The following is a 27,056-nucleotide window of genomic DNA, read 5'->3' on the forward strand; positions in this document are numbered from 1 at the left end:
TTTTTCACTTATCTCAGTACTGATTACAAGGTATTGTATTGGAATTTTTTAATTGAATATAAACATAGGAAACGTTCAAATTAATTAAACTAAACTTTTGGTATCAGTGATGCCCATTGTCATTTTCTGAGAGGAAACCGCTAAATAATCGAAGTGTCTTTTAGCGGGATGCATCTGAATGCAGTGGTTATCGATTAACAACATTTTTTGTTTCATCGATTTTAATGTTGGAATACAAGGAAGGTTTTGATCCGGTAACACCGATTTCAGTGGTTTAAGAAGAAATAAATACATTTTTTTTTTTATTGGAGTTGATTTAAACAACAAACGAAAACATACGCATTGCACCGGCACTTAGGCACCTGTTACAGAAGCTGATACTTTCATAGTTATTGCTTCTGGTTTCCCAGATCCCCCGCCGCCACCGCCCTACCTGGTATAGCCGCAGTTGTTGTTGTTGTTGTTTTTCCCCTTCATTTAAGAACAAAATGTCGAAAAACAAGCTGAACCTGGTACTGCCGCCGGTTAATACGGACTCAACTGTTGCGGCTGCCCAAGTGGCACCAACACCACCATTCAAAACTCCATCGGGAACAGAGTAAATATTGTTTTTTATTTCTATACATTTACTTTAGATTAGAAACTTTTTTTTTTTTTGCTTTTCTCCAAAAAAAAAAAAAACAAAGTGTGCGCTCGACTAGCTAAATACCCATTATCGCCCAAAGTATACCCAATAAGCCAATAGGCAAATCATATCACCGATAATCGTTTTGATTCTTTTTTAAATAAAAAGTATTTTAAATTTTTCGGTTTTAGATTAAAAAGCTATATCCAAATTGTCTCATTAGAAGAAACTATAAGAAATTGCTATTATACTTTGCGCAATCATTTATTATTCGGCCTATAATTAATCTTATCAAATACGAGGCACTTCGCCAGTTTTACAAACAAACATTTTAACTGCCAAGTAATCACATCCGAAATATGGATATTGAATTTATACCTATATTGCGTGGGTTATTTCTTCATCGGTTTTATTTGGGATTTACTACGACGCACCTTTTATCCGTATTTCACCTTGCACCCTCCTTTCTTGCCTCTCCCAACCCCTATTCCCATCATCATCATCATTATCATCACCATCGTTTTCCTTTTATTGTTGTTCTGCAACGTTTTTTATTTTGTTTCTGCAAAAATACATTAAAAAGTTAAATTAAAGAACACATAGTTTGCTGGGCAAGCCAAAGACGAGCATCGATGCCTTAACGGAAACTCTCGAGGGCCTAGATATGGATGATACGGAACGGAAACGGATCAAAGTGTTTCTCAGTCAAAAGGAAAAGATCGGTGAACTGTCAGATGAAGATTTGGAGAAATTGGGCGAACTTGGATCTGGAAATGGCGGAGTCGTAATGAAAGTCCGTCATACGCACACACATCTCATAATGGCACGAAAACTGATTCATCTTGAGGTGAAACCGGCAATTAAAAAGCAAATCCTCCGTGAACTTAAAGTGCTCCATGAGTGTAATTTCCCGCATATAGTTGGCTTCTATGGGGCCTTTTACAGCGATGGAGAGATAAGCATATGCATGGAATATATGGATGGCGGCTCACTAGATCTCATATTGAAACGTGCTGGCCGCATACCTGAATCCATACTAGGTCGCATCACTTTGGCGGTACTCAAAGGATTAAGCTATTTACGAGACAAGCATGCTATTATTCATAGGGATGTTAAGCCAAGTAATATACTCGTCAATAGCAGCGGAGAGATAAAAATCTGTGATTTTGGTGTATCGGGTCAATTGATTGACTCGATGGCCAACTCTTTCGTGGGAACACGCAGTTACATGTCGGTAAGTTTGTCAGAGTGACGAAAAAACTACTTAAACGTGCTAACAACTTTATTCTCTTTTTTACTTTCTCTTTGTTTAGCCGGAACGATTGCAGGGGACGCACTATTCTGTACAGTCGGATATTTGGTCATTGGGCTTATCCTTAGTTGAAATGGCCATAGGCATGTATCCAATACCACCTCCAGATACTGTAACCATGGAGGCTATTTTCGCCGAGAACTCTGATGGTGATGGGAATCAAACTGTATTGGAGCCAAAAGTGATGGCCATATTTGAATTGCTTGATTATATTGTTAATGAACCGCCACCCAAATTGGAACATAAAATATTTTCCGATGAGTTTAAGGACTTTGTAGACATCTGCCTCAAAAAGCAGCCCGATGAACGGGCAGATCTCAAGACCCTTCTGGTAAATACGCAATTTCTTCAAACTTGCACATCTATAAATAAAATCAAATGATGCATTTTCTTTTTCTCGTTGTTGTGTTTGTTTGTTTCAGAGTCATCGCTGGATACGGAAAGCGGAGCTAGAGGAAGTAGATATATCAGGTTGGGTCTGCAAGACAATGGATTTGCCGCCATCGACGCCAAAGCGCAATACATCGCCCAACTAATTTCAGCATTCCTTTATTCCATCCTCCTACAAACAGCATGCGTATATATATATATACATATATGCCTATATATACGAGTTATTTATTTGTATGTAGTCAAGTACTTGTTGTATCTACTGGATCCCCCTGGCCCTCCCACCCCAATAACCTTCAGATATTTATACAAATAATCTCCCTATTTTCCTGACTCTATTTAACTATCTGTGTGCGTGTTTCGCTAGCGATTTTTTCTTTTATTTCTTAAATAAGAAAAGGCTAAGTAAACTTCACAGTTGGCCTCCTTCACAAAGGATGCGAGAAAAAAGACAAAAAGTGTATATGTATATATGTATATCTATATAAGTACACATCTGAAGAAAAATATAAGGAAAAAAAAAAACAAGAGAGAAAATACGAAAACGGAAAATAAAGATATTGAAGTCATATTATATTCTCTTGTGCTTATATGTATATCAAATAACGGGGCTTTGAGGATTCTTGATTTTAATAAACAAATAACAGAGAAGTAATAAATTACAGCCATTATCAGCTATGCCAATTCGATGAAAGAATATTAACACCTCTTCATTCATTAAAATCTATTAGAATTAAGAATTTCTATTCGGTAAAAAATTTAAGTTAAATGGATAAAAGAAATGAGGATTTAAATAAAAATTAACCCAAGAACAAAAGATTTGTGCGAATTTACAAACAACATTGTTTGTTCCTAGTAGTTCTTGTGTTCCAAAGATGTTACAGATGTTTTTTAAGATTTGACTCTTTTGTAAATTTTCTTAATTAAAATGCAAAATAAATGTGAAGTGTTTTGCGTTTCTTAATATTTTTTTAAAAGCCATTCTTCCAGTTTAATTTAAATATTCATTTACATGTTTACACCGGAAATACATGCTATCTCGTTTACTGGCAATGTAAGAACACCTGTCGACCAATCCTGTCTTTGCCAGTATAAGACGTTTCCACATACATACATATGTACATTTAGATTATTGAGTAAATTTTCTGCTTTTCTGAATGGCTACAAGAACGTATATACATATGTATGTACATATATTTATGGCACTTAAGAATACAATTCGCATCTGAAAGGCTTTTGTGATCAGGTTAACGTTGTGACATACGGGCGTAGATGTGTCAATCGGCATACCCATTTTAACCACAGTGGCAATACAGGGTATCCGATTATCACAGTCAGTGCAATGTTATCGACTGAGCGAGATACAACTACATTTTACATATACATAAGTATGTGTTTACTTCTTATTCATAAATGTCAACAATTTGTTTGTCAATGAAGAGGCTATTATTTAAATTTTGAATAAACGGCAACGTGCGAATGAAATTCCAAATGCAACTGCATCAATATGAAACAGAAGCCAGTTAAATGGCAATGCTGTTATTGTTATCGACTTTAATTTTGTATACAAGCGTATTGTTATTTTTTTAACGGCAGAGATTAACTGAAATTAAAGTTTGTAAGAATAATTGCGAAAATTTAAATGCACACATTTTAATCAGTGAAACTTTTATGCCAAATGTTCTCAATATTTTCTATTCACAGGTTCACATTCAACACGCAATTGCAATTATGTTCATACGCCAGATACAAAGGTAATTCTCAAAGATAAATAGAGAGGCAGACAGAGAGAGAGAGAGAGAGGGAGAGAGAGTGTGTCCACCATCTCGAAGAGAGAGAACATAACACACATACACAGGGACACACAGATACAGGCACGCATACACACTGCAACAGGAAATTGAAGCAAGCGAGAAATTCTTTGTTTGGAGCTGCAACAAAGCAACAGCAACAACACAGCAGCAGCAGCAACAACAACTACAAAGCAACGCAACAGCTTACCACAGTCGGTTAAAGGCAGAGCTCCAATGCAGACGTACCCCAAGTGACAGCTGGAGCAGGATCTGATCTCTCTCACTCCCTGTCTCCATCATTCAACCTGCTTCACCGTTTCATCGTATAATCTAACAACAACAACAACATCAGCAACAACAAATTATAATGTCAGCAGTCAATCAAAAAGACAGTCCAAGTCGTGACTCCACCGCATCGACATCGGGACATATATCAATGCTAGCCGAGAATACACTGGAATCCTTATCCCGTGATTATAGTCTCGGGAGCTTGAATTCAGCTGGCAGCCAGGATGAGTTCTTTCGCTGTAGGGATCACGCCGATAATATATTAAAACGCATGCAACTCTATGTGGATAGCCAACAATTGTGCGATGTGGTACTCATAGCTGGCATCGATGGCAAGCGGTGAGTTGTGAGTTTTGCCAGTTGAATTTGGCAAAACAAAGGAAATGTGTACACTGCAGCTTTCCACCAACACTTTCCCTTACCATCAACATTACCTCCCCCTTACACCATACAACCCACAACACACACACACTCACTGTGTGTAAGCTGCTTCTGTCCTTCATTTCATTTAATTTGAGTTCTTTGTTCTGTTCTGTGTGGCGGTTCGTTCTGTCCCCAACGCAATTTCCAACAGCAACGCTAATTGCGTCTGAACAGAGTGTGGGGAAAAGGTTGGAGGAAGGGGTTTGGCCCCGCTGAACTACTGATCCAACGAATAGTAATAGAGAAGAGAAAGAAAATGTAAGATCGCAAGAGAATTGATCACTGTAGTTCCGCATTTTCACTTTGTTTCACAATGGACATATGTATGTATGTATGTACATACATCCATACATATACATACGTTTGAGGCATTAAAGATCAAATCGAAGATTGATTGAAGTTCACATTTTCTTTTGAGAGATAATTGAATCCAATTCTACTACCACATAAAAAATGATTAATTGCATCGTTTCTTTTGGTCCAAAGTTTGCAATGCTCCCAAAGCCACAGCGATTCATACCAGATCGAACGACTATATAATATATATATAGAAACGATTAAGAGAGTTTTAGATCAACAGCTGAGATATACATACATATTTCTTTCATAATAGATCCTTTTAGATGATTTCTCTGCATATATGACAATGGACTTCTTTTATTTACGAGATTTGTATAAATCATTAACATATTGATGTTTTTTTTTTTTTTTAATTTGGCCTTCTGTGTATCATACATATGTACATACATACATACCTATTGATTTGTTTACGTTTTTGCTTTAACTACAAAAATTAAATGTTGACGTCAAGTGCAATTTGTTTGAAAAAGATTAATTGTATCAATATTCGATACTTTTACCAGAAAATATGAAGCCATTTTTAGTATACGTTTATGTACTGAGTGAATAGAAAAGTTATAAGGGTATACAAGGTTCGGCAACTCTGTTTAGGTTAAGCGCTTTGATTATTAATTATTGTTTTTTGGATATCTTTTCTTGGTTTCTTTCGTTTAGCGTGCCCGCACATCGTCTGGTACTATCAGCCTCAAGTGCCTACTTTTCCGCCATGTTCACGGGATCCCTGCGCGAAACCAAAGAGCAAGAGGTCACTCTGGGCGAGGTGCATGGCGATGCTTTGCATTTACTGGTGCAATATTGTTATACCGGGTTTATTGAACTCCGGGAAGACACGGTAGAGACACTACTCGCCACTGCCTGCCTTTTACAATTGAATTCCGTGGTGACGGCATGTTGCAATTTCCTGGCACGTCAATTGCATCCCTCCAATTGTCTGGGATTCGCTTTCTTTGCCGAGCAGCGAAACTGCACCACATTGCTACGATTGGCTCAGGCCTATACCTGTCAATATTTTATGCAGGTGTGCCAAAACCAAGAATTCTTTCAACTAAATGCTGACCAGTTGGGCAAATTGTTGTGCAGCGATGATCTCAATGTGCCATCCGAGCAGGATGTCTTCCATAGTCTTATGTCATGGGTGCGTCATGATGGCGCTAATCGGGAGCAGCATATACCAGAGCTGCTGGCACTTGTACGACTGCCTCTGCTGCAGCCAGCATTTATTATGGATCATGTGGAGAATGTGTGCAATGCCAATGAATGCCAACAGCTGGTTATGGAGGCTTTCAAATGGCACTTGATGCCCGAGAGGCGATCCCGCATAGCCACAGAGCGCACAACGCCACGTAAGTCCACTGTTGGACGTTTGCTGGCTGTCGGTGGCATGGATGCGCACAAGGGCCCCATCAGCATAGAAAGCTACTGTCCCCGTCTGGATAAGTGGACGCCATGGAAACATATGACCAGTCGGCGACTACAATTTGGCGCAGCTGTTATGGAGGACAAACTGATATTGGTTGGAGGGCGTGATGGCCTAAAGACTTTAAATACGGTGGAAAGCCTTGATTTAAATACGATGGCCTGGGCCCCATTAAATCCCATGGCAACGCCACGGCACGGCCTCGGGGTGGCTGTATTGGAGGGTCCGCTCTATGCGGTAGGCGGTCATGATGGTTGGAGCTATTTAAACACAGTAGAACGGTAAGAGATGGTAAAAGTCAGCAAAATTTAATGATGATGGTTATTTGAACTGTTTCTTTGCAGCTGGGATCCCATTGCACGTACATGGAGCTATGTAGCGCCCATGTCATCGATGCGCTCAACTGCTGGTGTGGCTGTGTTAGGTAAACGACTGTATGCGGTGGGAGGACGCGATGGTTCTGTTTGTCATCGTTCTATCGAATGCTATGACCCTCATACCAACAAATGGAGCCTATTGGCACCTATGAATCGGCGACGTGGAGGCGTGGCCGTAAGTTCTTGCAAAGAGAGTGGATTAAAAATTATATGCTAAGTGATTTCTTTCGTCTCTGTAATGCATTTTGATTCGGCATCGGTTCGTATTATTGAAAATCAAACTGATATTTGAATTTCTATTTACTGCTGATCAGGTGACTGTGGCCAATGGTTTCCTTTATGCCTTGGGCGGACATGATTGTCCAGCCAGTAATCCCATGGTCTGCCGCACTGAAACTGTCGAACGCTATGATCCAGCAACCGATAATTGGACACTGGTAAGTGAAAAATGGAAACCACAGATATTTAAGCAGGTGTAAACGTATTTTATCGGCAGATTTGCTCACTGGCTTTGGGCAGAGATGCCATTGGTTGTGCCCTGCTTGGAGATCGCCTTATTGTTGTCGGTGGCTATGATGGCAATCATGCTATTAAGCATGTCGAGGAATATGATCCCGTTCGCAATGCCTGGAACGAATTGGCATCCATGGGCTTTCCACGTGCTGGCGCCTGTGTTGTGGCCATACCGAATATTATACCGCCAGCCGCTCAACAGCCACCGCCTAGTGCTACAGTTTAGTTTCCTTTATTTTGTCGTTTTATCCTTTATCGTTTTAACGAATTCCATATTTATATATGTATGTACATATATACATATATATATATACATATATATAGATTGTTGTAGTAGTTATTGATGTTGACGCTAACGGCCAGCCGCCTCGCCTCGCTCGCTCGCCCGCTCGCTCAAGTCTCTGTTCCTTGATTTTTGCATACCTTCATAAGTGAATCATATACTTTTATATATTAACACGCATTCCAGTACCCATAAAATCCCACCTCAACAAAACCTTCTTCCCACACTTCCGGAAACAATAATCTCTTGTGAATGCAGTCAATTATTTAAACTTTGCATGATCCGAGGCTTGAACTTGAATTTTCTAACATAGAAAACTTTTTTGATATTAATTATGCTTGGATGTCTGGTAATCTCATCATTCCATCATTTTATCATTCCATGTCACCACGTACATTTCACTCACACATTCAAACGCATGCTCTTTGGTGGCAGTTGATTATGAAATACAAATGAAAGTTATCCTAATGTTTGTATGTGTATGTTCACGATTAAGTATTTCAAAAAAAAATTGAACAAAAAGGAAAATGCACAACAAAAAACTTCAATTGATCAATATCAACAAGATTAAATTAACTTGAGATCTGCTACCATTTGTTTAAATTATAATTCAGACAATGAATTCAAATCCAATCATTTTTCAAAAGTATTTTCATCATTTTAGAGTTTAATTTGATGTTCCTTAAAAGATCTTAAATTTTACACCCATATACATATGTATGTACATATATATCCATGTGTGCGAAGCGACCAAAGTTCCCATAATATAAACAAATTTTTTTTAAAAATAATAAATAGTTTTTAGATAGAGCAATTTGGTTAAGGAATGAAATTAAATTTCTGTTTTTTTTTATTTTTACCCCTTTTTAACTTTATTTGTTTTGCAATTTCCTTTTTTTGGTAAATTATGATTATTATATGTATGTATTTTCCTTATTCTGTGTATGAGACCTTTGCATTTATCGCTAATTGTTTATTATTATTATTTTTTCTCTGTATTTCTTTCTTTTGTCCCCATCCAATTGATTTCCTTCTATTTTGTTTTGTGTTATCCGCACATTTTGTAGAAAAAGAAGTGGAAGCCAGTTAGATTGGATCGAGTCTGCTATAGGCTTCCTAGATCCGTCGAATTTGTCGACTACTATAATATGTAGAGCAAAAGAAGAGAAGATGAGGATGAGGATCAAGATAAGAAAAACTATAAATTAAGCAAATAATTGCAATTATTGCGTTTTATTTTAGATTTACAAATATATACATACAAATATACAAATATATATTTTTATACAAAAACAACAACAACAAAATCGACAACACAAAAAACTACACAAGAATTGTATTTTTTTTAATGAAAATATACTACTTTATGCAATGTGTATATAAACCAATTACCAATTGTTCTTCGTTTTACAATTTGATATCTTTAATTGATATCTGGACTTCCCTATCTATAATCACTAAGGTTTACATTTTCGAAATCATTTGATAGGGAAGAAAATCTCCTTAGTTATAAAACATTCGAGCAAATGTTTCTATTTTTGGAAAGCATACAACAGTTGAGTATAAATGATAGATTAAATCATTTCTTATTTTACTGTCTCTCTCTTAGTCATACATATAACAGTTATAAAAAAAAATATCCCATGTTAAGTGTTGGCCTGTGGAAATGGGCTACAAGACTGTCGTTGCATTTGTTATCGATAACATGTTGGGAGTAACTCTGCTCTCCCAGTCGCTAATTTTTTGCGTTCTCTCTTGTTATTGGAATTAGTAACGAAAAAAAGGGAATCCAATTAGAGGGTAGGCATCAACAAACCAGCCGCAAGTAGCAGCATGGATGCGGAGCACTTAAAACGATTGGAGGGCAAGGAGATAGCCCACATTCCGGCCATACTGAGTGAATTTAACACAAAGGTATCCATTTGTTTGCACACTGCAGATTTTCTCTTACATATATACATATGTATGTATATCCTCCTTCCCCTGTGTATATGTACATATGTATGTATATTATTATCTATAAACAGAAAATTAATGTGTAAGTACTTCTTTTCCAGTATGCAGATTTACTGGTCTTTGATACTTTTCACACCGACAACCAATGGCATGACCTGTGGCTAGCCATTTTTTCCATATTGGACGATGCGGAGCTATCGCGTCTTCATACCCAATGCCTGAATACGGTGCGGATACTCACAAGGGATGAGTTCAGTTTGCAGACAAACTATATAGAGCAAGAGGTGAATAGCCTGCTAAGGTTGGCCCGCATTGACGCCGGCAGCTCTCTAAAACTGCCAGCCACACCCGACAATCTAACCGAAGAAGAGACGGAGACGAAGGTGCCGGAATCGCAGCCAACGGATGCCCAGTGGGAGATCATATCTGAGGCTCTGAAATGTCTGTGCAATCTAGTCTATCAATCGGCCGATTGTCGTCGGCAGTGTTTACGCTTGCACTGTTTGGATGCGATTCTAAAGCGTGTGGCCTCCTCCATGCGTCATTCGAGTGCTCTGGAATACTATGACATGAAGCTGCTGTTCTTGCTCACAGCTTTGGAACCTGCAGCTCGCACACGTCTTCAAATCGATCTCAATGGACTTACTTATATGACCAAATGGTTGGACGACAAACTGTCGGAGCCCAGTTGTACAGAAGAACAACTAGGCATCATTTGTGAGTTGCTCAAAGTTATGTTCAATGTTACTAGTGCGCCTGATAAGAGTCCCAATGAACATGAAATCCAAAGTTTACACCTGACGGGAGTTTTGCGGGAGCTGCTGCTTCGTTTTGGTCAATTGGCCACGGAAAAGGAACGCTCTGTGGTCACGCATGCGATTAACCTGCTGACCAACATCTCGGGCAGCTGTCTCACCGAACTCACCCTCAAGTGTAGCAACGTGGATGGGCAGCAGCAGCAGGGCCAAGAGGCTTCCGCGAAGCCAGGCAAATGTTGCGCCCTCTGTTTTGAAAAGCGAAATGTACGTTGTCTAGCCGTACTATTACATTATCTGCGTCAGACATTGGCCCAACAGGAGACTGAGGCTAGCAGTCATGAATTGCTCTCTCCTGTGCTCACTGTCCTTATCAAATGTGCACGCAGTGATCGTATAATGCGGCACTATTTACGGCTAGAGATACTGCCACCGTTGCGCGACGTCAGCCAAAGGCCCGAGGTTGGCCAGGAACTGCGCAATCATCTGTGCCGTTTCCTCACCCTGCCAGCCATGATCCTTCGCGATCTTTCCGCCGAATTGTTGTTTGTGCTGTGCAAAGAGGATGTCGGTCGAATGATCAAATACACAGGCTATGGAAATGCAGCTGGTCTGTTTGCCAAGCGTGGCATCCTAGATTGCCGGCGTGTCGAGGGTGCCGATTACTCATCGGATAGCGAAGATAGCGACACCGAGGAATACAAGCAGCAACAGCAGGGCATTAATCCTGTGCTGGGCTGTGTGGAGCCCAAGCTCAAGCACAATCCCTTGGATGACCTCTCTGAGGAGCAGAAGGAGTACGAGGCACTGCAATTAGTCAATCTTATTGAGCAGCTCCGTCAAGGAGGCATTGTTCAGCCTGCATTAATAGACAAGGATGGTAAACCGCAGCCATTGGAGCACATATTGCAGCTGCAGGAGGAACTGCCACAGCAGCAGCTCGAGCAAAAGCGTAAAACTTAATGGTAAGCAGTTGAATTATTTTTTTTATTAAATAAATCTAAATATTACTATTAATTTCATTTTCTAACGCCTCTTTTCTAGCTAAGATCTTAATTCAGTTGGTCATAGAAATTGTGAGAGTATCAAATGGGATCTCTTAATTCCAAGGACACAACCCAATAGAAGTCCTCACCAAGCAGTGTCTCAAGGGTATTTGGAAATGCAATTTAAAACAAACAGAATTTCACATCAATCAAATCTAAATTATTTTTAAAATAATAATAATTTAACTACAAATTAATAGTGAAATTTGACAAAACATTTTTGTAAAAAAAATAAGTGCTTGTAATTTAATAATTAAGTAAAAAAAAACACCCACATACACAAATGACTATTCAAGTGCATTTTGGTACTTGATACAATTGATTTAATTTGAAGCTGAAGCCAAAATTATGTGTCTAGGTCTAATTGTAAGAGAGAACAGTCATTAATCGCATACACACTTTCCACTCTTATATAGAATTCGATAAATAGAGTGAGATAATCTGATACGCTCTTTAATTAATATACAAATACATATACATACATATATGTATGTACATGGTAGTACACAAATCCAAATCGTAATAGAGCTTTATTGTGTTCAATTTGCAATAGTTGATGATGAAATCGTAATCTTAATTCTATGTAAATCTTATACCATAAGCTTAATAAATACTTACGTAAATCTAATACGAAATTTCATAACTAATTTGAAGGGATTTCAAGAATCAATAGTATGGAAAATGTTGGCAACATATTTTTTTGGATTGAAATTGGTTAGTAGCCAAGAAAATGTTTATTTGGATGTCCAGAAACTTTGGATGCCAAATTTGATCGATATGTACGAATAAATGCAAAATCTTTAAATTACTTTCTTTACGTATTGAATATATTATATATTATTACGAATATATAACAATTGAAATGAAAATTTACAACATATTTTGGAAAACAATAAACTGCCAAAAATTAATCCAAAAATTTTTTCCCATTCAGATGAATAGCAGGATATAGCAAATTGATTATATTCATGTCTTTATGGTAAACTTCTTCTTGATTGACTGATTGGTTGATTGATTGATTGATTGACACTTGTTCGAAATTTCATTTGGTTTTTGTTTTTTTTTTTTTTTGTTGTTGTTGGTTGATAAGTACATTAAGATTAGATTAGATATATCTATGGATATTGGTGGCAACAGAAACGATTTTAATATATCTAACTCTTTCATTCGAAAAATTGGTTAAAAGAATTGAACTTCCTGAATATCCTCAGGACGCATACGTTGGTGCTGTGGTTGCTGCTGATGATGATGTGATTGATGGTGATATTGATATTGTTGCTGATGATGTTGTTGTTGTTGCTGTTGATGATGATCATGATGATGATGAAATTGTTGACGTAAGTCAGTCGGCATTTGATGAACCTGCAGCTTACGCGATTCAGCCGATTTTGCTGCAGCCAAAGTGACGAAATGTTGGCATTCAAAGGTTAAATCATTGCCAGATTGATACTGGTGACGTTTCTGTTGGTGCTGCTGCTGATGCTTCTGATGGTGGTGCTGATGTGATTCAAATGATCCCATTTCTGTTTTTTCCCGTTGCTCCCGTTGCAATTGTTGCTGCTGTTTCTGCTGCTGTCGTTCATGACGATGCTGCTGTTCCTGATGATGATGCTGCTGGTGCTGCCGCTGATGGTCAGCAAAATCATGATAGACTCTAGTCTTGCATGGGCGTAGCTCAAAGGCATTAGCATCGTCACGTGTTAGAAACTCTTTGACTTGCAATTGCTTTTGTTTATGCTGTTGCATCTTTAAGGTTTTATAATTAGCTTGACTCGAGCTGGGGTCACCTCCGGCACCGGCTACGCATCCACCTTCGCCACCTCCGCCATTGACACTGACACCGACACCGCTTTGTTCGATTTCTACACCGGAATCACTTTGTGGCGATTTGGCTTGTTGTGCATTAAGTGAAGCTAGTGGAATTTCTTCGCCATCCTCCTCCTCCTTCTCCATCCCTGTTTGCAATTGCTTATAATGATAGTCTAGGGGACGCTGATTGAGAAGTTCCTTATTATCCTCCACGTAGTCAACCAATTGCCGCTTACATTTGGCCATCTCCGACTCCAGATAGAGAATACGAGATTTATAGCAATAGGCAGCGGCCGCAGCTGCATTGGCTGTGGCAGAGGTTGCGCCAATGGTTATGTCGCTGCTGTTGCTGCTCCTTTGACGCTGTGTGCCCATAGGTGTGTAGAAGCATTCTCCACTTCCCCCATCACCCGTTGGCAGCGGCTGCGGCTGTGACTGCGACTGCGACTGTTGCTGCTGCGGTTGTGATTGGGATGGACAATCTTTTGCTTTAGCCACCTTTGGTGTGCCCACCACTCGTAGTTTCTTTGATTCTTTTGGCTTTGACTCCGTCGGCAATGGACGGGATTCGGATTCAATACGTTCATTACGTTTCTTTTTCTTCTGTTGATGCAGCTCCAGAGCCTTTAGAGCAGCAGTGAAATTGCTTAACTGTTGCTCGTATGAAAGATCCTCTTCCTTTTTGGCATTCTTTCTTTCTTCCTCTTTCTTATCAGTGTGAACTGCCAGCATACGTTCAACATGTTGTTGCAGTGAGGATGTCTTCGGTTCGGATTCAGATTTTCCAGAATGTTGGCTCTCGGGTAATGGGTGAAGTTTGGGCTTTATTTTTGCCTTATCCTGGGAAGTCTTGCGTAGCGAGCGCGTTCTCAGTCTCAAGTCCATGTCTTGCTGCTCCTGCTGCTGTTCCACTGGAGTCGGAATCGAAGTCGATGTCAAATGTTCTGGCCATGGCAAAATCGTTGTTGGTGGTGGTTGCCACATCATAGAAGTGTGTGTCGCTGTTTGCTGTTGATTACCAACACTATGATGACCATAACCGTGAGCATGATGTGTTGTATGGGTGTGACCGTGACCATGTCCCTGACCATGACCGTGACCATGTCCGTGACCATGACCATGAGCATGGCCGTGACTATGACCATGACCATGATTGCGGCTATTTTGATTATGATTATTCAATGTTGCTTGGTGCCACAGGATATTCCCATTGCTGTTACGCGGTGCTGTGGCCACCACAGCGGCAAGTTCGCGGCGTAGAGCCATATGGCTATTATCACGAGCTCCAGGCGGGGCCTGACTGGCCGAACGATGGGGCGGCGCTTGTGGTGTTGGTCCTTGTGGTCCTTGTGGTCCTTGTGATCCTTGTGATCCTGATGGTCCTGGGGTTGGTGTCACGTCGCCAGATTGTGAACTGTCCGGTGGATCTACTGGTGATCCGACATGCACCTGCTGACCATGTGGACGATGATGATGATGGCGGCTATGATTATGATGATGATGTTGGTTGGGTTCCGACCAGGTTTGTGTATAATTACGATGAATCGTATTTACTCCAAGTGGATTGCCATCTGATTGATTTATCGGCCGGTCGCCGGTTCTAGGAGATGGGAGACGATTGAAGATTGTTGGATGAGGATGTACATATTAGTAGTTCAGCGCAAGGTAAAGATGAGGAGGCATTTGGAATTGGTGACAAGGGATGCACATCGGTCAGTCTTTGAAGAAATTATTTCTCAATGCTACACGCTTGGAATAGAAACACATAAATCTACTCCTAATCTGGACTAATAGTTTTTGCTCTCCTGGATACACAATATGAGCCAGTCGTACATAATTCGTTTTTTTTTTCTTTTAAAAATAAGCAACATTACATTATAATATACCGTAATTGTTGATAACTCATTCCAAAATAAATGAAGTCGTCGCGCCGACTTCTGTAAACCAAGTGAAACTCGTTACAATTTCAAACCAAATTTATATATGTACGTATTGTGATGACAAAAGGGGGCGAGCCGAAATTGAAAATAAACTTCATTTGCGTAACCATTTTAGAAGTTTACAAACCAAATTTCATAGCTCGAACTTTTATAGTCCCTGAGATCTAGGAGCTTAAACAGACGAACATGGCATTTCACCTTACAGTTAAATGGTATAAAATTGAATTTTAGTTCCTATATCTGTATCTACAAACCACACTAAAACTTGATATGTAGATGGAGAATGGAGTTATAAATTGAATCAAAATCGGATAACTACAACATTCATTGTCCTTTCTTAGTTAATAATTTACACATTTACTTTGAATCTAGGAATTGAACAAACTGATCTGAGGTCTTATAATCCATATTATCAGTCGGCTAAGTATGTGGGCTTATATCCTATAAATTGCATTGATTACATATATTGTTATAGTATTATTAACTGTATAATCATTAGATGTTATTTTTTTAATGATTGTTTCATGGTCGAGTGTAAATGCTGGGATTTGGGTTGATTCTTATACTGCTTTGATAGTTGCAGCTCTTGTAGTTGTAGTTGTTGCTGCTGCTGTTGCTGTTGATGATGATGAAGTGAATCTTTCCAGATGACTGGTTGTTGTTCCCTCTCTTTAAATGATTGATGTAACTTTAAATTTGATGTCTTCGTCATTGTGGCTGTAGATGACGTTGAACGCTTATGCTATGACGGACGACGATATCTGAAAAAACCGAGTGAGCAGCTAGACTTCCTTGCACCAAAACACACTCAACTTCAATCCCCAAAACCTAAGCCGCCATCCTCATTACCCCCGCCCCCATCATATTCCTGACCCAAGCCCAACTTCCATAAAATTGTATAAGTTTAAGCAAATCTTACCTGATCCGTGATAATGAACGCCCGGCAGCAGCAGCAGCAGCAGGATTATGACCACCGCTTCCAACTCCACCTCCCCTGCCTCCACTAACACCATCACCAGATGCCGTTTGATTGGGACGAGCACTAATACTGGTACGTGAATTTCGAGATTCTAGGGTTATCATATCATAAAGACTTGAACGATATTCATTCACACTATAGCGTATATCATCCTGAAGCGGTGGAACAACATCCGCTCGCAGTTCCATATCAGCTGAGGCAGTGCGAAAACGATTCACATACGGATGGACAATGGCCGCTTTGGCTGTCATACGAGCATCCGGATCGAGTATAAGTAACGATTTCACCAAAGACATGGCATCATCACAGCAATTGCGTAACATCTCATCCAACGAATATCGTCGATCGCGTACAATTTTTTTACTAAGCAATGCCGAACCGAAAGTGGCACCCATCGACTCAATATCATGGGGCGTAACATCGGGCAGGGCGTTGACAATCTTTTCAATTTGATTTATAGTGCTGGTGCCTTGGAAAAGTGGCTTCTGTCTTATCATTTCGCCCAATATGCAGCCCAAGCTCCACATATCAATGCCTTTTGTGTATCTATCAAGTAGTCCAAAGTGAATGTGAATGAAAGGAAACCTTTCAAATCTCCACCTCCACCCTGATACTTACTTGCGACTGGCAACTAGAATTTCTGGTGCACGATACCAACGTGTGGCCACATAATCTGTCAACATGACCTCATTGTCCATATCATATTTGTCATAGTCGGTCGACTTACGCTTGGTGGAAAGCGTACGAGCCAAACCAAAATCAGCAACTTTAAGTCTTAAAAAATAAAAGGTCAATGGGTACAGAGGGTGGGCGGGGGTGTAGTATAACTAACTTACCTGCATTTTGTATCAATCAATATGTTACTTGGCTTCAAATCTCTGTGTATAACATTTCCCGAATGCATATATTTGATGGCATTTATCAATTGATACATAACGAAACGTTTATGTATATCCTTAAGTACATCACCCTTTTTAATCACATTATGCAAATCGCTTTCCATAAACTCAAACACTAAATAAAAATCCAAATCATTGCCAGCCCTACAATGCGGAATGTTTATATTAAAACAAATCTCGATTTTCAAAAAATATCATTATATGACTCACTTATAAATGTCCAACATGCGTATTATATTTGGATGATGGCGAAAGGAACGTAGAAAGATAACCTCACGATATGTACGTTGGGCATCGGTTTCATCACGAAAGGCATCAAAGATTTTCTTCAGAGCAACTGTCTCCTTTTGACGTTTGTCAACTGCCTTCCACACAATGCCATAGGCTCCTTTGCCCAAACGCTATCAGAGATGAATGCATGATTAATCCATATCGAGGATGTGTATCCTGTTATTACTTACCTTTCTCACATCAAAGATTTCTTCAACATTTTGGTCCAACTCATGGATACGTCGATCATGGGCAGTTGCCGGTAACGAAGCCATCGGTTTCGATGTCTTTAATCTGCTTAAGCTAAAGCTTCTCCTCCCTGCTCCCTGCTTCCCCTTCGACTTATACTGATGATAGATATCTTATCCTTTAGAGTCTTTCGCTTTCAATTCTGGAAAATAAATGTTTTTAAGCATTGTAATGAAGCTTAACCCCCATAATACAAGTGGCAACATCTTGAGGAAAACTATCTTCCGCTTCTTCATGGCAATGGGTATTATGAAAAGGAAATTGAGCACTTACTACAGGACAAAGGCAGGGACAGTAAGTGTTAAATTATGCGCCTGAACTGAAATTCCCACAATACTAATGTGTATTGTGCCACGTTCCAAGTAGTCTTGGGGGTCCTTTTTCTTTTTTGGTGCTCAAATTCGAGAGCATCCGAAAGGAGGTTCGCGTGTTGTTTTTGGGTTTTCTATGTCATACATACATATGTGTATATGCCAGGCATTCAAGTGTTTTGTCCGGGGGGGGACGAGGGTGGAGAAAGAAAAAGTAAAAGCAAAAGCAATCGAATAAATAGTCGTGAAACAAATTTGATTGAAACTAAATTATTGTTAGATCGATCGGGGCTAAAAGAATGAAAATAAAAAGCGAAAGTCACAGCACAGCGCATTCCAATTGTGTGGCTTCTGGGCCAGATGATGTGAATGAGACTATCCGGAATTGCCTCAAGTGCCTAGGGCAACCCCGCAAAATAAATACACAATCACACACACACACACACACACCCAGGCACACACGTATGATATGATATGTGACAGGATATATGTACATACATACATATGTGGACGGCGGGGGTGTCCTGGCGGCCTTTTGGGCATATAATTTTGACATGCCATCAAGAGAAAAAGGTAAATTAAAGTAAATGAATTTGTCCAACAAATTTTTGGCACAAAACATTTGAAAACTGCACAACCTTTGATGTTGTTGTGTTTGGTTTGCAGCAGGATAAACACGAGCCCAAAAAGTACACACGAAATTCGGCAAGGAGAAGGTATTAGCAAACCCCATTAGAACTTTCTTGAAATGACACAAGAATGAGGACATTCTCACAGACGACTAGTTCATCTACGAAGCTTACTCAATTAAGAATCATTAAGTTCTATAATCAGCATAGTTCGCTGGCTCCAAAATTAGAATGGTCATATCATGTCTTTAATGCCAGAACTAGTTGAGAATTGCAACTAAATGAACAGAAGGACTAAACTTGAAACATGAAAATCTTAAAAATATGATATATTTCTTCAAAAGTCTGAATGATTTGGGAAGAAATTGTCTTTCTTTAAGTGCGTATGCCTTTTTTTAATATATTATTTCTGACTAAATGTCAAATTCATATCTTTAAGGGAGGTCAGAGGGCCAACTATTGGCACTGGAAATTCAAAGTAAAAATTTATGAAAAACTCAAAATACTCTGATATTCCTGTCATAAATTTGATGTCGGTTATACAGAAATTTATTACAATTCGAATTCTTAGATGTTCTTCAATCGAAGGAGAAGGGCTATAACTTTTTGGCCATGTACAACTGATAGATATATGGGCAACTTGGGCGCCTCGACTTGCCAACTTAATCAAAGGATGTAGCTAACTTAAGTAGCCTAAATTTCGACCTATTATTCCTAAGGATGCTTTAAAGTTGGAGTAGGATATTACCCAACATCTGCCCCCCTTTGAATACTTTTACCCCCCCATTTAGTCTTTACTTACCCGATAAAATAAATATATATATAAATATATTTATTTGCTGGAACAGCAGCCTATTGTTGTTGTTGTTGTTGGGTTTTGCTGCTGCTGCTGCCGTTGGTCCTCCTTTTGCTTTGGCATTCAGGAAGTTTTCGTGTTGATTGCTTGATGAATAATTGATGAACGCGTTAAACTGGTAATTTTTTGTCACAAGTAAAAGACAAAACGTAATTGGAATCCGAAGACGGACGAAAAAAAAAAAAAAAAAACACACTAAAAACACGCAAACTGCAATAAAACCAATTGATGGATCGTACTTCATTATTGAATCGAAGACGGGTTTCTAGATTACATACCTCTATTATATGTTCTATATAGAACTATATGCTGCTGGTCCTCCTTCTATATTCGCATGTATAACGCCAAGGGTTCTCTCCAGAGACCAGCAAACAAGCAAATTATACAAATTTTGGGATAAAACAAATCTCTCGTTCTCTTTGTCTCTGTCTCTCTCCTTCTGGCTTTCTCTTGCAAGTTCCAAAGTGGCTCGGAATTTGAGTTCTTTTGACCGCGTCGCAAATTTGAAAAATTTTGCACGATCCACTTACAGTTCCGGGAGCAAGTTTGTTCTTTATTTTGCGGGTGGGTTTCACCTTTTTGAAAAATATATATTTATATCTATAGGTGTGTGTGTGTGTGTGTGTGTGGTATATTACCCGTTTGTCTATTGCTGCTCGACGGTCGCGTTTTATTTTTTTGTAATTTTTTGAAAACCAATAAATTCAAAAGAAACTTATTTTATATATATATATTTTTTTTGATATATATATATATTTTTGCTTTTTTGGTATATACAAAAAGTGTTTGTGTGTTTTTTTTTTATTTATTTTCAAATCGGTTTTGTGTGTTCAGTAGAAAAGTTCCAGATTATAACTGAGGCTAAGGCACATGCTCAATATGCCAATATCACAAAATGTTATTCACAGTTTACTATGATTGAGAATTTTTTGTTCGTTTCGATTTCGAGTTTGATTTATCCGGGACTCATAATCACAATGATAACGATATCAAATATACTAATAATAATTAAGCTAATGCAATCGATATTTGTTCAAAGTTTACGATGACCGCGGGAAGTGTCCTTCCATATCTTGTTAATACTAATACTAAGTACTTAGAATGATATCTAAGGAATAAATTGATACGTTTCTAGAGTTCTAAAGGTTGCTATCAATAAATGCATTCAATAACAAACGTGAGGTTTAAATAATTGGTATCCATAGCGCATGGCAACCTAACCGATTGATACGAATACATAATTCCATTCCTGTTTTTTTTTTTTTTATTATTATATTCAGGAATAGCATATGGATGATGGGTAACAGGACTAGAAGCAATATGAATAAGCGAGACAGGAGTCGATGGCGATGTTGCCAAGGCTACAACGAGAGACTTGTTAATACAGTGACCATGGTGACCAAAGGAAGCTCAAGACTTCTAAGCAGAAGTCAGACGAAACGATTTTGTTTTAGAACAGTTTGGGCATTACTATACTGCATTTAAGCCGATACTATTTTTCCACGTCTTAAAAAAGCATAATTGGAACAAAAAATCAGTTGTTATTAAGGCAAACCAAACATTAGATTTATATTATATATGTATAGTTAATTCAGCTTTAATCGACTATATCTAAAACAGTTGATTGACAATGTGTAAAAGATTGTATGTAAATACAAATTATCATTATGGTTATATGCTTAAAGCATGCCTTCTTATATTATTCCTCATTCTTTGAAAACTATCTAAGAAATTTGGAGAAATTAATGGCCAAAAACATAAAATTGTGGTACAACAATAAAATTAATAAACAATTTAGATCTTTGATCTTGTTTAACAAATGAAAAAAACTAAGAGTAACATAAGAAAATTTGCAATTTTTTCCATGCACTTGTATTTAAAAATGCAGCTAGAACCAAACATTATCTATGTATGTATATGAAATAGTTAAAATTTAGATTATTCTTTGGAGTTGGTACATCATTTTTAACACCCCATGGCGTCGCCTTGGTTCTTGATCCGACGGCATATGCGCTCCCACTTTCGGCACTTGCGGTGGCACCTTGTGTCTATTTTTAGGCATAATTGGTAACAGCAGCTTTTGGAATTTATGAAGATTATTAAGTTAATTATTTCCAAATCACAGTCACGTTTGTGTCCTTTTCAATGTCTCGCTCAATTGTGCATGGCGAAAGGCCCGTTTTACAGCATATCTCATCAAAACTGATTAGACCCGTGTACATTTTTTGTCTACCAGATGGCACGGAACCCGTGAATACAGGATATTTGTGAATGCAGCGTATAAATTTGTGCTGTAGCCCAAAGATAACCATCTTTCGCTCATCAATATTGTGATTCTGTGGACAGAGCCGCTGGCAAATTGCACGCAAGGTAACGCCATGGGTCATCGAGGCATAGAACTGGAATATACGCTGAACGCTGGGCAACATCTTGTCCGGATTGAGAGCCACATATTTGCGGCAAGCGTTACTCAATTCACTGCTCTGAATGAGATGCTTCAGATTTTGGGTCATATACACGTTACCATATTTAAGAATGGGTAAGAGCTGTACGACACCATAATAAACCAAGTTTTGTATACATGACTTCACCAGATCCGTCTCGACATCTGCCTCGGCTGCAATGCGAGCAACGTGATTAATGCCATTAATGTATGGCAAAATCTAGAAAACAGAAAATAATAAATAATGGCTCAGTCTTGGAATTGTAATTGGTGTATTTCCTTACCTGTTGTGTGGTCAAATCCCAATTTTCGAGAGGCGTGTCTCTTAAATTATCTAATAACAATGGGACCATATGATCCTTGACAGCCGGAGGATCTGGTTTATGCATTACAATCTTTAAATATATGGTATTATCACCTTCCACAATGGTGGCCACCTTGCGCTCATTTAAATCCCTCAGAACCGTTTCAAATATGTTCTGTAAACGCACTTTGTTATCTTCCCGCGAAAGGATGCTCGATTCTTCCTCCATCATGATGAGGTATTCAGATAGCTTCTTGACAACAGGCTCATATTGAACAGAACGTGCGCGAGAATCGCAAACGAAACACAAATTGAAGAGGAACGCATTTCGAGCATATTTCTGCTGATCCTGAATACCCACCGGATAACCGACAATTTTCACATCCATGGCATTTACAGTAAGTATGCATCGCTGCAGATGCTGTTTCGGTATAATGTATACGTTAATGGCATCAAATACCTCCTTGGATATATAATTATCTGGAACCTGTCAATGGGGAAGGGCAAAATCAGAAATGTTGGAATGACAGTGAAATTTCATACACATTACCTGACAGCTAATTTTGCAACCTGCAGTGGCATGGAATTCACTGAGGAAAATGCAGCGAATTTTGCCTTCATGACTGCCGCCAACATTAATTCCGGATCCATCTTTTGCGTGGGAATGCATCTTTCCAAAAACAAATTCACATCTTATTTTGGAAGAATTTTGTTTTTGTGCAAAACAATTTTGTTGTCGATAATCGATTACTTTCGATTACCAACCATATGTTGCATGTGATACCTACAGAATGCTTCTTGGGTAACTTTGCTAGTGTTGCCACTAAGTTGAAGTTCAACGTCTGGCAGCACAGTGTGCCACAGTTTTAACCAAATAAAAGAAGCCGCAAATCTTGAGTTTATATCAAAAGTTTATTATAAAGCAATGGCACTGGCCATTAAAAAGACCCATGGCTCCTATGTGGAGACCATTGATGGCGCGCCTCCGCTAAAGAAGCTTCGCCTACAGACTTTGGCGGCATCGGCGATCAATAGAAACAAATCAAAAAGTAAGACAACCGAAAAGAAACTGCATGTCCTGAGCCAATTGGAACCGTACTTTACAAGTGGAACAACTGATACAATAGCCGGTGCTGGGAGTTGCGCCATCGGAGATGTTGGTGCTGGTGCCAGTACGGTGGTGGATGCCAACACCAGTGTCACAGTTGTACCTGCTTCTGGTGCTGGTCCGCTTTTGAGCAGTGGTCAGGGTCAGCAGACGACAACGGGCAGCAGCAGCACCACCATAACTGGCCGCTCCACCAAGGAACTACTCGAGGTGCTGGTAAAAATAACCGATGAGATCACCTACGAAAATGTGGATTTGGCGGAACTGAAGGAGGCTTCAACAAAGATATTCCAATTGTATCAACTACAAGATCCTGATAGCGATACCTCGGTTCGTGTTAAACTGCTCGAACTTCTATGTGGCCTGGGCTGTGAATGCACCACAGAGCAGGCAGTAACACTAATTATTGACTACTTTATGTATCTATTGCGTAAGGAGACTGCCCAAAAGGTGCTGGCCAAGGGCATGATGTGTCTGTATAGGATTGGACAACGTCGTGGTCACTTGGTACCCATGTCTTATAATACGCAGGTGGCTCATTTGGCCAAAGAGCAGCTGCGCTCGGGCTCAACCCATACGCAAAAGAATGCCATGTTGGTAATTGGTAATTTTTCTACCCGCTTGGAGAGTGAGCGGCATTACGTATGGAAATTGGCCTTTTATATAGACTCTCAGGATTCTGGTGTTAGGGCACAGGCTCTACATGCCTTGCTAACATTAGGTGAACGCGGCTCCAAATTGCCGGCGGTGCTATATAAACGGGCTGTGGAGGCCATGAAGGACGATTACGAATGTGTGCGCATGGAGGCCTTACGTCTTGTCTATGTGCTGGGAAACTGTCATCCAGATCATATCATTGGCTCGGAGGGGGCGAGGCGAACAAGAGGATATCCGCATGATAGATGCCGCCTTTAGCAAGGTCTGTGAGTCTTTGTGTGATCTTTCACTTCAAATTCGAGTCCTTGCCGCCGAATTGCTTGGCGGCATGACACTAGTTAGTCGAGAATTTCTTAACCAAACGCTGGACAAAAAGCTGATGAGTAATCTCCGACGCAAGCGGACGGCGCACGAGAGAGGAGCTCGCCTTGTCACTAGTGGTGAGTGGTCTTCGGGAAAACGCTGGGCCGATGACGCCCCACAAGAGCATTTGGACGTCAGAAGTATTTCGATTATAGCCAGCGGAGCCTGTGGCGCTCTAATCCATGGGCTGGAAGATGAATTTCTTGAGGTCCGAACGGCAGCTGTTGCCTCGATGTGTAAATTGGCCCTGTCGCGTCCAGATTTTGCTGTAACCAGTTTGGACTTCCTTGTGGACATGTTTAACGACGAGATTGAGGATGTGCGCCTCAAGGCCATTTACAGCTTAACAGCAATTGCCAGACACATTGTTCTTCGTGAGGATCAGTTGGAAATTATGCTTAGTTCGCTGGAGGATTACTCGGTGGATGTGCGCGAGGGTTTGCATCTGATGCTTGGTGCCTGTCGCGTATCAACTCAGACGTGCCTGCTGATGGTAGTACAAAAGCTGCTCGATGTGTTGGCCAAATATCCCCAGGATCGACATTCCACTTATGCCTGCATGAGAAAAATTGGACAAAAGCATTCACATCTAGTGATGGCTGTTGCCCAGCATTTGCTTTATGTGCACCCGTTTTTCGAAACACCCGAACGGGATGTCGAGGATCCGGCATATCTTTGTGTCTTGATCTTGGTTTTCAATGCTGCAGAGCATCTGGTACCCATCATCAGTCTCCTGCCCACGGCCACGCATCGTCATTACGCCTATTTAAGAGATAGTATGCCTCATCTGGTTCCACAGCTGCCCATCGAAGGAGCCTCTTCCTCTAATGGCATGGTGGTCCAAGCCGCTGGCAAATCGGCCAATTATTTGCAAATGATCCTCAATCACATTGAAGAGATTTTCACAATGACAGATGAACGAGTGGCATTGCTACAAACCGCCCAGAGCAATCTACAGGTAAGATTAGCCAATGAAAGTTTTTATCCTATTATTTAAAAGTTGTGTTCATTCTCTTGTTCAGCGCCTGGGAGCCATCGACTCGGATATGTATGGCACATCAAATTTTTTGGAGACCTTTTTGGCGGCCCAGATTCAAATCGAACAAATGCAACGCTGCACCAGCACCCAACGGAGTCGTGTCCCTCTCAAGGAATCTCTGGCTGCTCTTATACGCAATTGCCTAAAGCTACAGCACACTTTTTCCGGGCTGAATTACGGGGATATTTTGCAGGTAAAGCAATTGCGACTGCGTGCCTGTGCCTTGCATTTGGTGCTCGTGGTACGTGATCGTTCCCAAAGCGCTCTGGGTCCATGTCAAATGCTGTTACAAACAGCCGGCGATATAAGTGCCTTCATAAAGGCAAATAGCAAGGAGGATGAAGAGCAACAGCCAATGCAACTCCTATCGGGGCCAGATGTTTCAATCAGCAATGGAAAAGCGTCGTCATTATCACACACAACATCGGCTAATGCTCAGCCAGATAGCTTTACCCGTCAGCTGTTGAGCAAATTAGATGCTATTACCGATCCAAAGCCCGGCCGAGTGTTCCGTGAAATTTTGCCACTGGTCCAACATGCTCCACCACTGGCCTTGCCGCCGGCTAACGATAAAATACGTCGATGTGTGGCCAATATTTTAGAGCCATGCCCATTGCAGTCACAGGATAATGTGATTAAGGTAACGGCAGGTCTCATAGCTGCCGTGCCATTTGTGGCCGAGATTGACAATCTACTGGAATCGCAAAAGGCGGACATGCGCATCAAAATCAAGTATCCCGATCAGCATATGCACACGGTAGTGCCAAAAATGTCGGACTTCAAGCCTATCATGACCGAGCAGGGTGAGCATGAGACCAATGTGCGCCTGAGGACCACCATTCTAGTGTCGCATAGTGTCTGGACCGAGGCTTCTCTGGTCGAAATCCAGCTATGTCTGGCCGTGCGACCAGGCAGCGAGCTGGAACTATGCAAACCGGCGAAAGTCCTGTTTGCACCCAAGCCAGTACGTCGTGGCATTTAGCCTGTAATTAGTTTCTTTACGTATGTATGTGTATATGTATATTCTTAACGACATCTGTGTGTTATGAAAGGAAAATAATTATTAAAGACAAAAACTATTTTCGAGTCGAACGTTTAACAGTAGTTTAGTACCGGAATAGCGGATCTTTTAATAAGGACTTAATTTTGAACTGATTAAATTTAGCAACAAATTTGTTTTTTTTTTTTTTTTTTTTTTTGATAGAAGTTAAGACTGTAAGAAATAATACACAATAATTGAAAGTTAAGTCCAATATTTGAAGTTTTGAAAGATAAATGCATGGCACTAACATCTAACTAATTCTAGGTACGTTGATTTCGGACTTATGAACTCGGGTTGTTGCCTAAAAGTACACTATATAAACTTAAAGAATTTGTTTTAATATAAGTTTCAACACATTTTTCTCGAAAGCCTGATGTGATGGACAAAAACTAAGTACAGGGCCGTAATCAGTACCCCTCAATTACAATAGAACACCTATTTAACTTAAAACACTTGTGCTTGAACTAATATTTCAGTGACCAAAAGTATGCTATAGATATTCAAATTAACGATTAATTTGAGTAGAACTCAAACCTGGTTTGAAGCGAAAACATTAAGTTTGGTTCGTCGAAAACATTCATTTTGGAGGAGCGAAAATATTCAGTTTGGCTGGGCGAAAA

General features: G+C 39.8%; 6 protein-coding genes across 10 annotated transcripts; 4 read left to right on the plus strand and 2 right to left on the minus strand.

Annotated features, from left to right (window-relative positions):
* Positions 1-216: 216 nt before the first annotated feature.
* Positions 217-2,901, plus strand: Dsor1 (mitogen-activated protein kinase kinase 1). Of its 2 annotated transcripts, none has more exons than XM_068295978.1 (4): positions 217-598; positions 1,229-1,859; positions 1,939-2,268; positions 2,360-2,901. In XM_068295978.1, the coding sequence occupies exons 1-4, from the start codon at positions 489-491 to the stop codon at positions 2,471-2,473; spliced, it is 1,185 nt and encodes a 394-aa protein (XP_068152079.1). In that variant the 5' UTR covers positions 217-488; the 3' UTR covers positions 2,474-2,901. The 2 variants fall into 2 exon arrangements, with proteins under 2 accessions (XP_068152079.1, XP_068152072.1); XM_068295971.1 differs by having other exon boundaries at positions 219-598; positions 1,220-1,859.
* A 755-nt stretch (positions 2,902-3,656) lies between these two features.
* On the plus strand, positions 3,657-9,004 carry LOC137581688 (kelch-like protein 5). 4 transcript variants are annotated; one of them, XM_068295934.1, is made up of 7 exons: positions 3,657-3,715; positions 4,032-4,747; positions 5,846-6,889; positions 6,953-7,160; positions 7,300-7,422; positions 7,482-7,718; positions 8,849-9,004. In XM_068295934.1, the coding sequence occupies exons 2-7, from the start codon at positions 4,488-4,490 to the stop codon at positions 8,933-8,935; spliced, it is 1,959 nt and encodes a 652-aa protein (XP_068152035.1). In that variant the 5' UTR covers positions 3,657-3,715; positions 4,032-4,487; the 3' UTR covers positions 8,936-9,004. The 4 variants fall into 4 exon arrangements, with proteins under 4 accessions (XP_068152035.1, XP_068152052.1, XP_068152027.1 ...); XM_068295951.1 differs by lacking the exon at positions 3,657-3,715 and adding an exon at positions 3,786-3,800; XM_068295926.1 differs by lacking the exon at positions 3,657-3,715 and adding an exon at positions 3,823-3,945.
* Positions 9,005-9,477: 473 nt separating this feature from the next.
* Positions 9,478-12,173, plus strand: ric8a (ric8 guanine nucleotide exchange factor A). The gene is made up of 3 exons (XM_068295960.1): positions 9,478-9,695; positions 9,839-11,457; positions 11,537-12,173. Exons 1-2 carry the CDS (start codon positions 9,615-9,617, stop codon positions 11,453-11,455), a joined length of 1,698 nt encoding a protein of 565 aa, XP_068152061.1. The 5' UTR covers positions 9,478-9,614; the 3' UTR covers positions 11,456-11,457; positions 11,537-12,173.
* A 170-nt stretch (positions 12,174-12,343) lies between these two features.
* On the minus strand, positions 12,344-20,317 carry Erk7 (Extracellularly regulated kinase 7). The gene is made up of 9 exons (XM_068303443.1): positions 20,119-20,317; positions 19,759-20,055; positions 19,427-19,690; positions 17,627-17,826; positions 17,376-17,566; positions 17,103-17,309; positions 16,885-17,040; positions 16,207-16,812; positions 12,344-14,947 (listed from the first exon to the last, which is right to left on the minus strand). Exons 4-9 carry the CDS (start codon positions 17,708-17,710, stop codon positions 12,718-12,720), a joined length of 3,474 nt encoding a protein of 1,157 aa, XP_068159544.1. The 5' UTR covers positions 17,711-17,826; positions 19,427-19,690; positions 19,759-20,055; positions 20,119-20,317; the 3' UTR covers positions 12,344-12,717.
* Positions 20,318-21,106: 789 nt separating this feature from the next.
* Positions 21,107-23,017, minus strand: Nprl2 (Nitrogen permease regulator-like 2). The gene is made up of 3 exons (XM_068302724.1): positions 22,778-23,017; positions 22,208-22,714; positions 21,107-22,143 (listed from the first exon to the last, which is right to left on the minus strand). Exons 1-3 carry the CDS (start codon positions 22,895-22,897, stop codon positions 21,589-21,591), a joined length of 1,182 nt encoding a protein of 393 aa, XP_068158825.1. The 5' UTR covers positions 22,898-23,017; the 3' UTR covers positions 21,107-21,588.
* Positions 23,018-23,063: 46 nt separating this feature from the next.
* IntS4 (integrator complex subunit 4) lies at positions 23,064-26,480 on the plus strand. Its single transcript, XM_068302723.1, is given in 3 exon segments — positions 23,064-24,202; positions 24,204-25,313; positions 25,378-26,480. Coding segments are annotated over 3 exon segments (3,159 nt in total). The 5' UTR covers positions 23,064-23,152; the 3' UTR covers positions 26,377-26,480.
* The last annotated feature ends 576 nt before the right edge of the window (positions 26,481-27,056 follow it).

The sequence above is a fragment of the Drosophila tropicalis genome, unplaced genomic scaffold, assembly GCF_018151085.1.
Source record: "Drosophila tropicalis isolate 14030-0801.00 unplaced genomic scaffold, ASM1815108v1 contig_158, whole genome shotgun sequence".
NCBI lineage: Eukaryota > Metazoa > Arthropoda > Insecta > Diptera > Drosophilidae > Drosophila > Drosophila tropicalis.

Coding starts and splice junctions, on each gene's coding strand:
- Dsor1 (XM_068295971.1), top strand. CDS start 489: ATGTCGAAAAACAAGCTGAACCTGGTACTGCCGCCGGTTAATACGGAC. Junction 1,860..1,938: donor GAACACGCAGTTACATGTCG/GTAAGTTTGTCA, acceptor CTCTTTGTTTAG/CCGGAACGATTGCAGGGGAC. Junction 2,269..2,359: donor CAGATCTCAAGACCCTTCTG/GTAAATACGCAA, acceptor TGTTTGTTTCAG/AGTCATCGCTGGATACGGAA.
- LOC137581688 (XM_068295934.1), top strand. CDS start 4,488: ATGTCAGCAGTCAATCAAAAAGACAGTCCAAGTCGTGACTCCACCGCA. Junction 6,890..6,952: donor TATTTAAACACAGTAGAACG/GTAAGAGATGGT, acceptor GTTTCTTTGCAG/CTGGGATCCCATTGCACGTA. Junction 7,423..7,481: donor CAACCGATAATTGGACACTG/GTAAGTGAAAAA, acceptor TTTTATCGGCAG/ATTTGCTCACTGGCTTTGGG.
- ric8a (XM_068295960.1), top strand. CDS start 9,615: ATGGATGCGGAGCACTTAAAACGATTGGAGGGCAAGGAGATAGCCCAC. Junction 9,696..9,838: donor TGAGTGAATTTAACACAAAG/GTATCCATTTGT, acceptor CTTCTTTTCCAG/TATGCAGATTTACTGGTCTT.
- Erk7 (XM_068303443.1), bottom strand. CDS start 17,710: ATGGCTTCGTTACCGGCAACTGCCCATGATCGACGTATCCATGAGTTG. Junction 17,567..17,626: donor AAATCTTTGATGTGAGAAAG/GTAAGTAATAAC, acceptor CATCTCTGATAG/CGTTTGGGCAAAGGAGCCTA. Junction 17,041..17,102: donor TTGATTGATACAAAATGCAG/GTAAGTTAGTTA, acceptor TTATTTTTTAAG/ACTTAAAGTTGCTGATTTTG.
- Nprl2 (XM_068302724.1), bottom strand. CDS start 22,897: ATGCATTCCCACGCAAAAGATGGATCCGGAATTAATGTTGGCGGCAGT. Junction 22,715..22,777: donor GTTGCAAAATTAGCTGTCAG/GTAATGTGTATG, acceptor CCCCATTGACAG/GTTCCAGATAATTATATATC. Junction 22,144..22,207: donor GGGATTTGACCACACAACAG/GTAAGGAAATAC, acceptor TCTGTTTTCTAG/ATTTTGCCATACATTAATGG.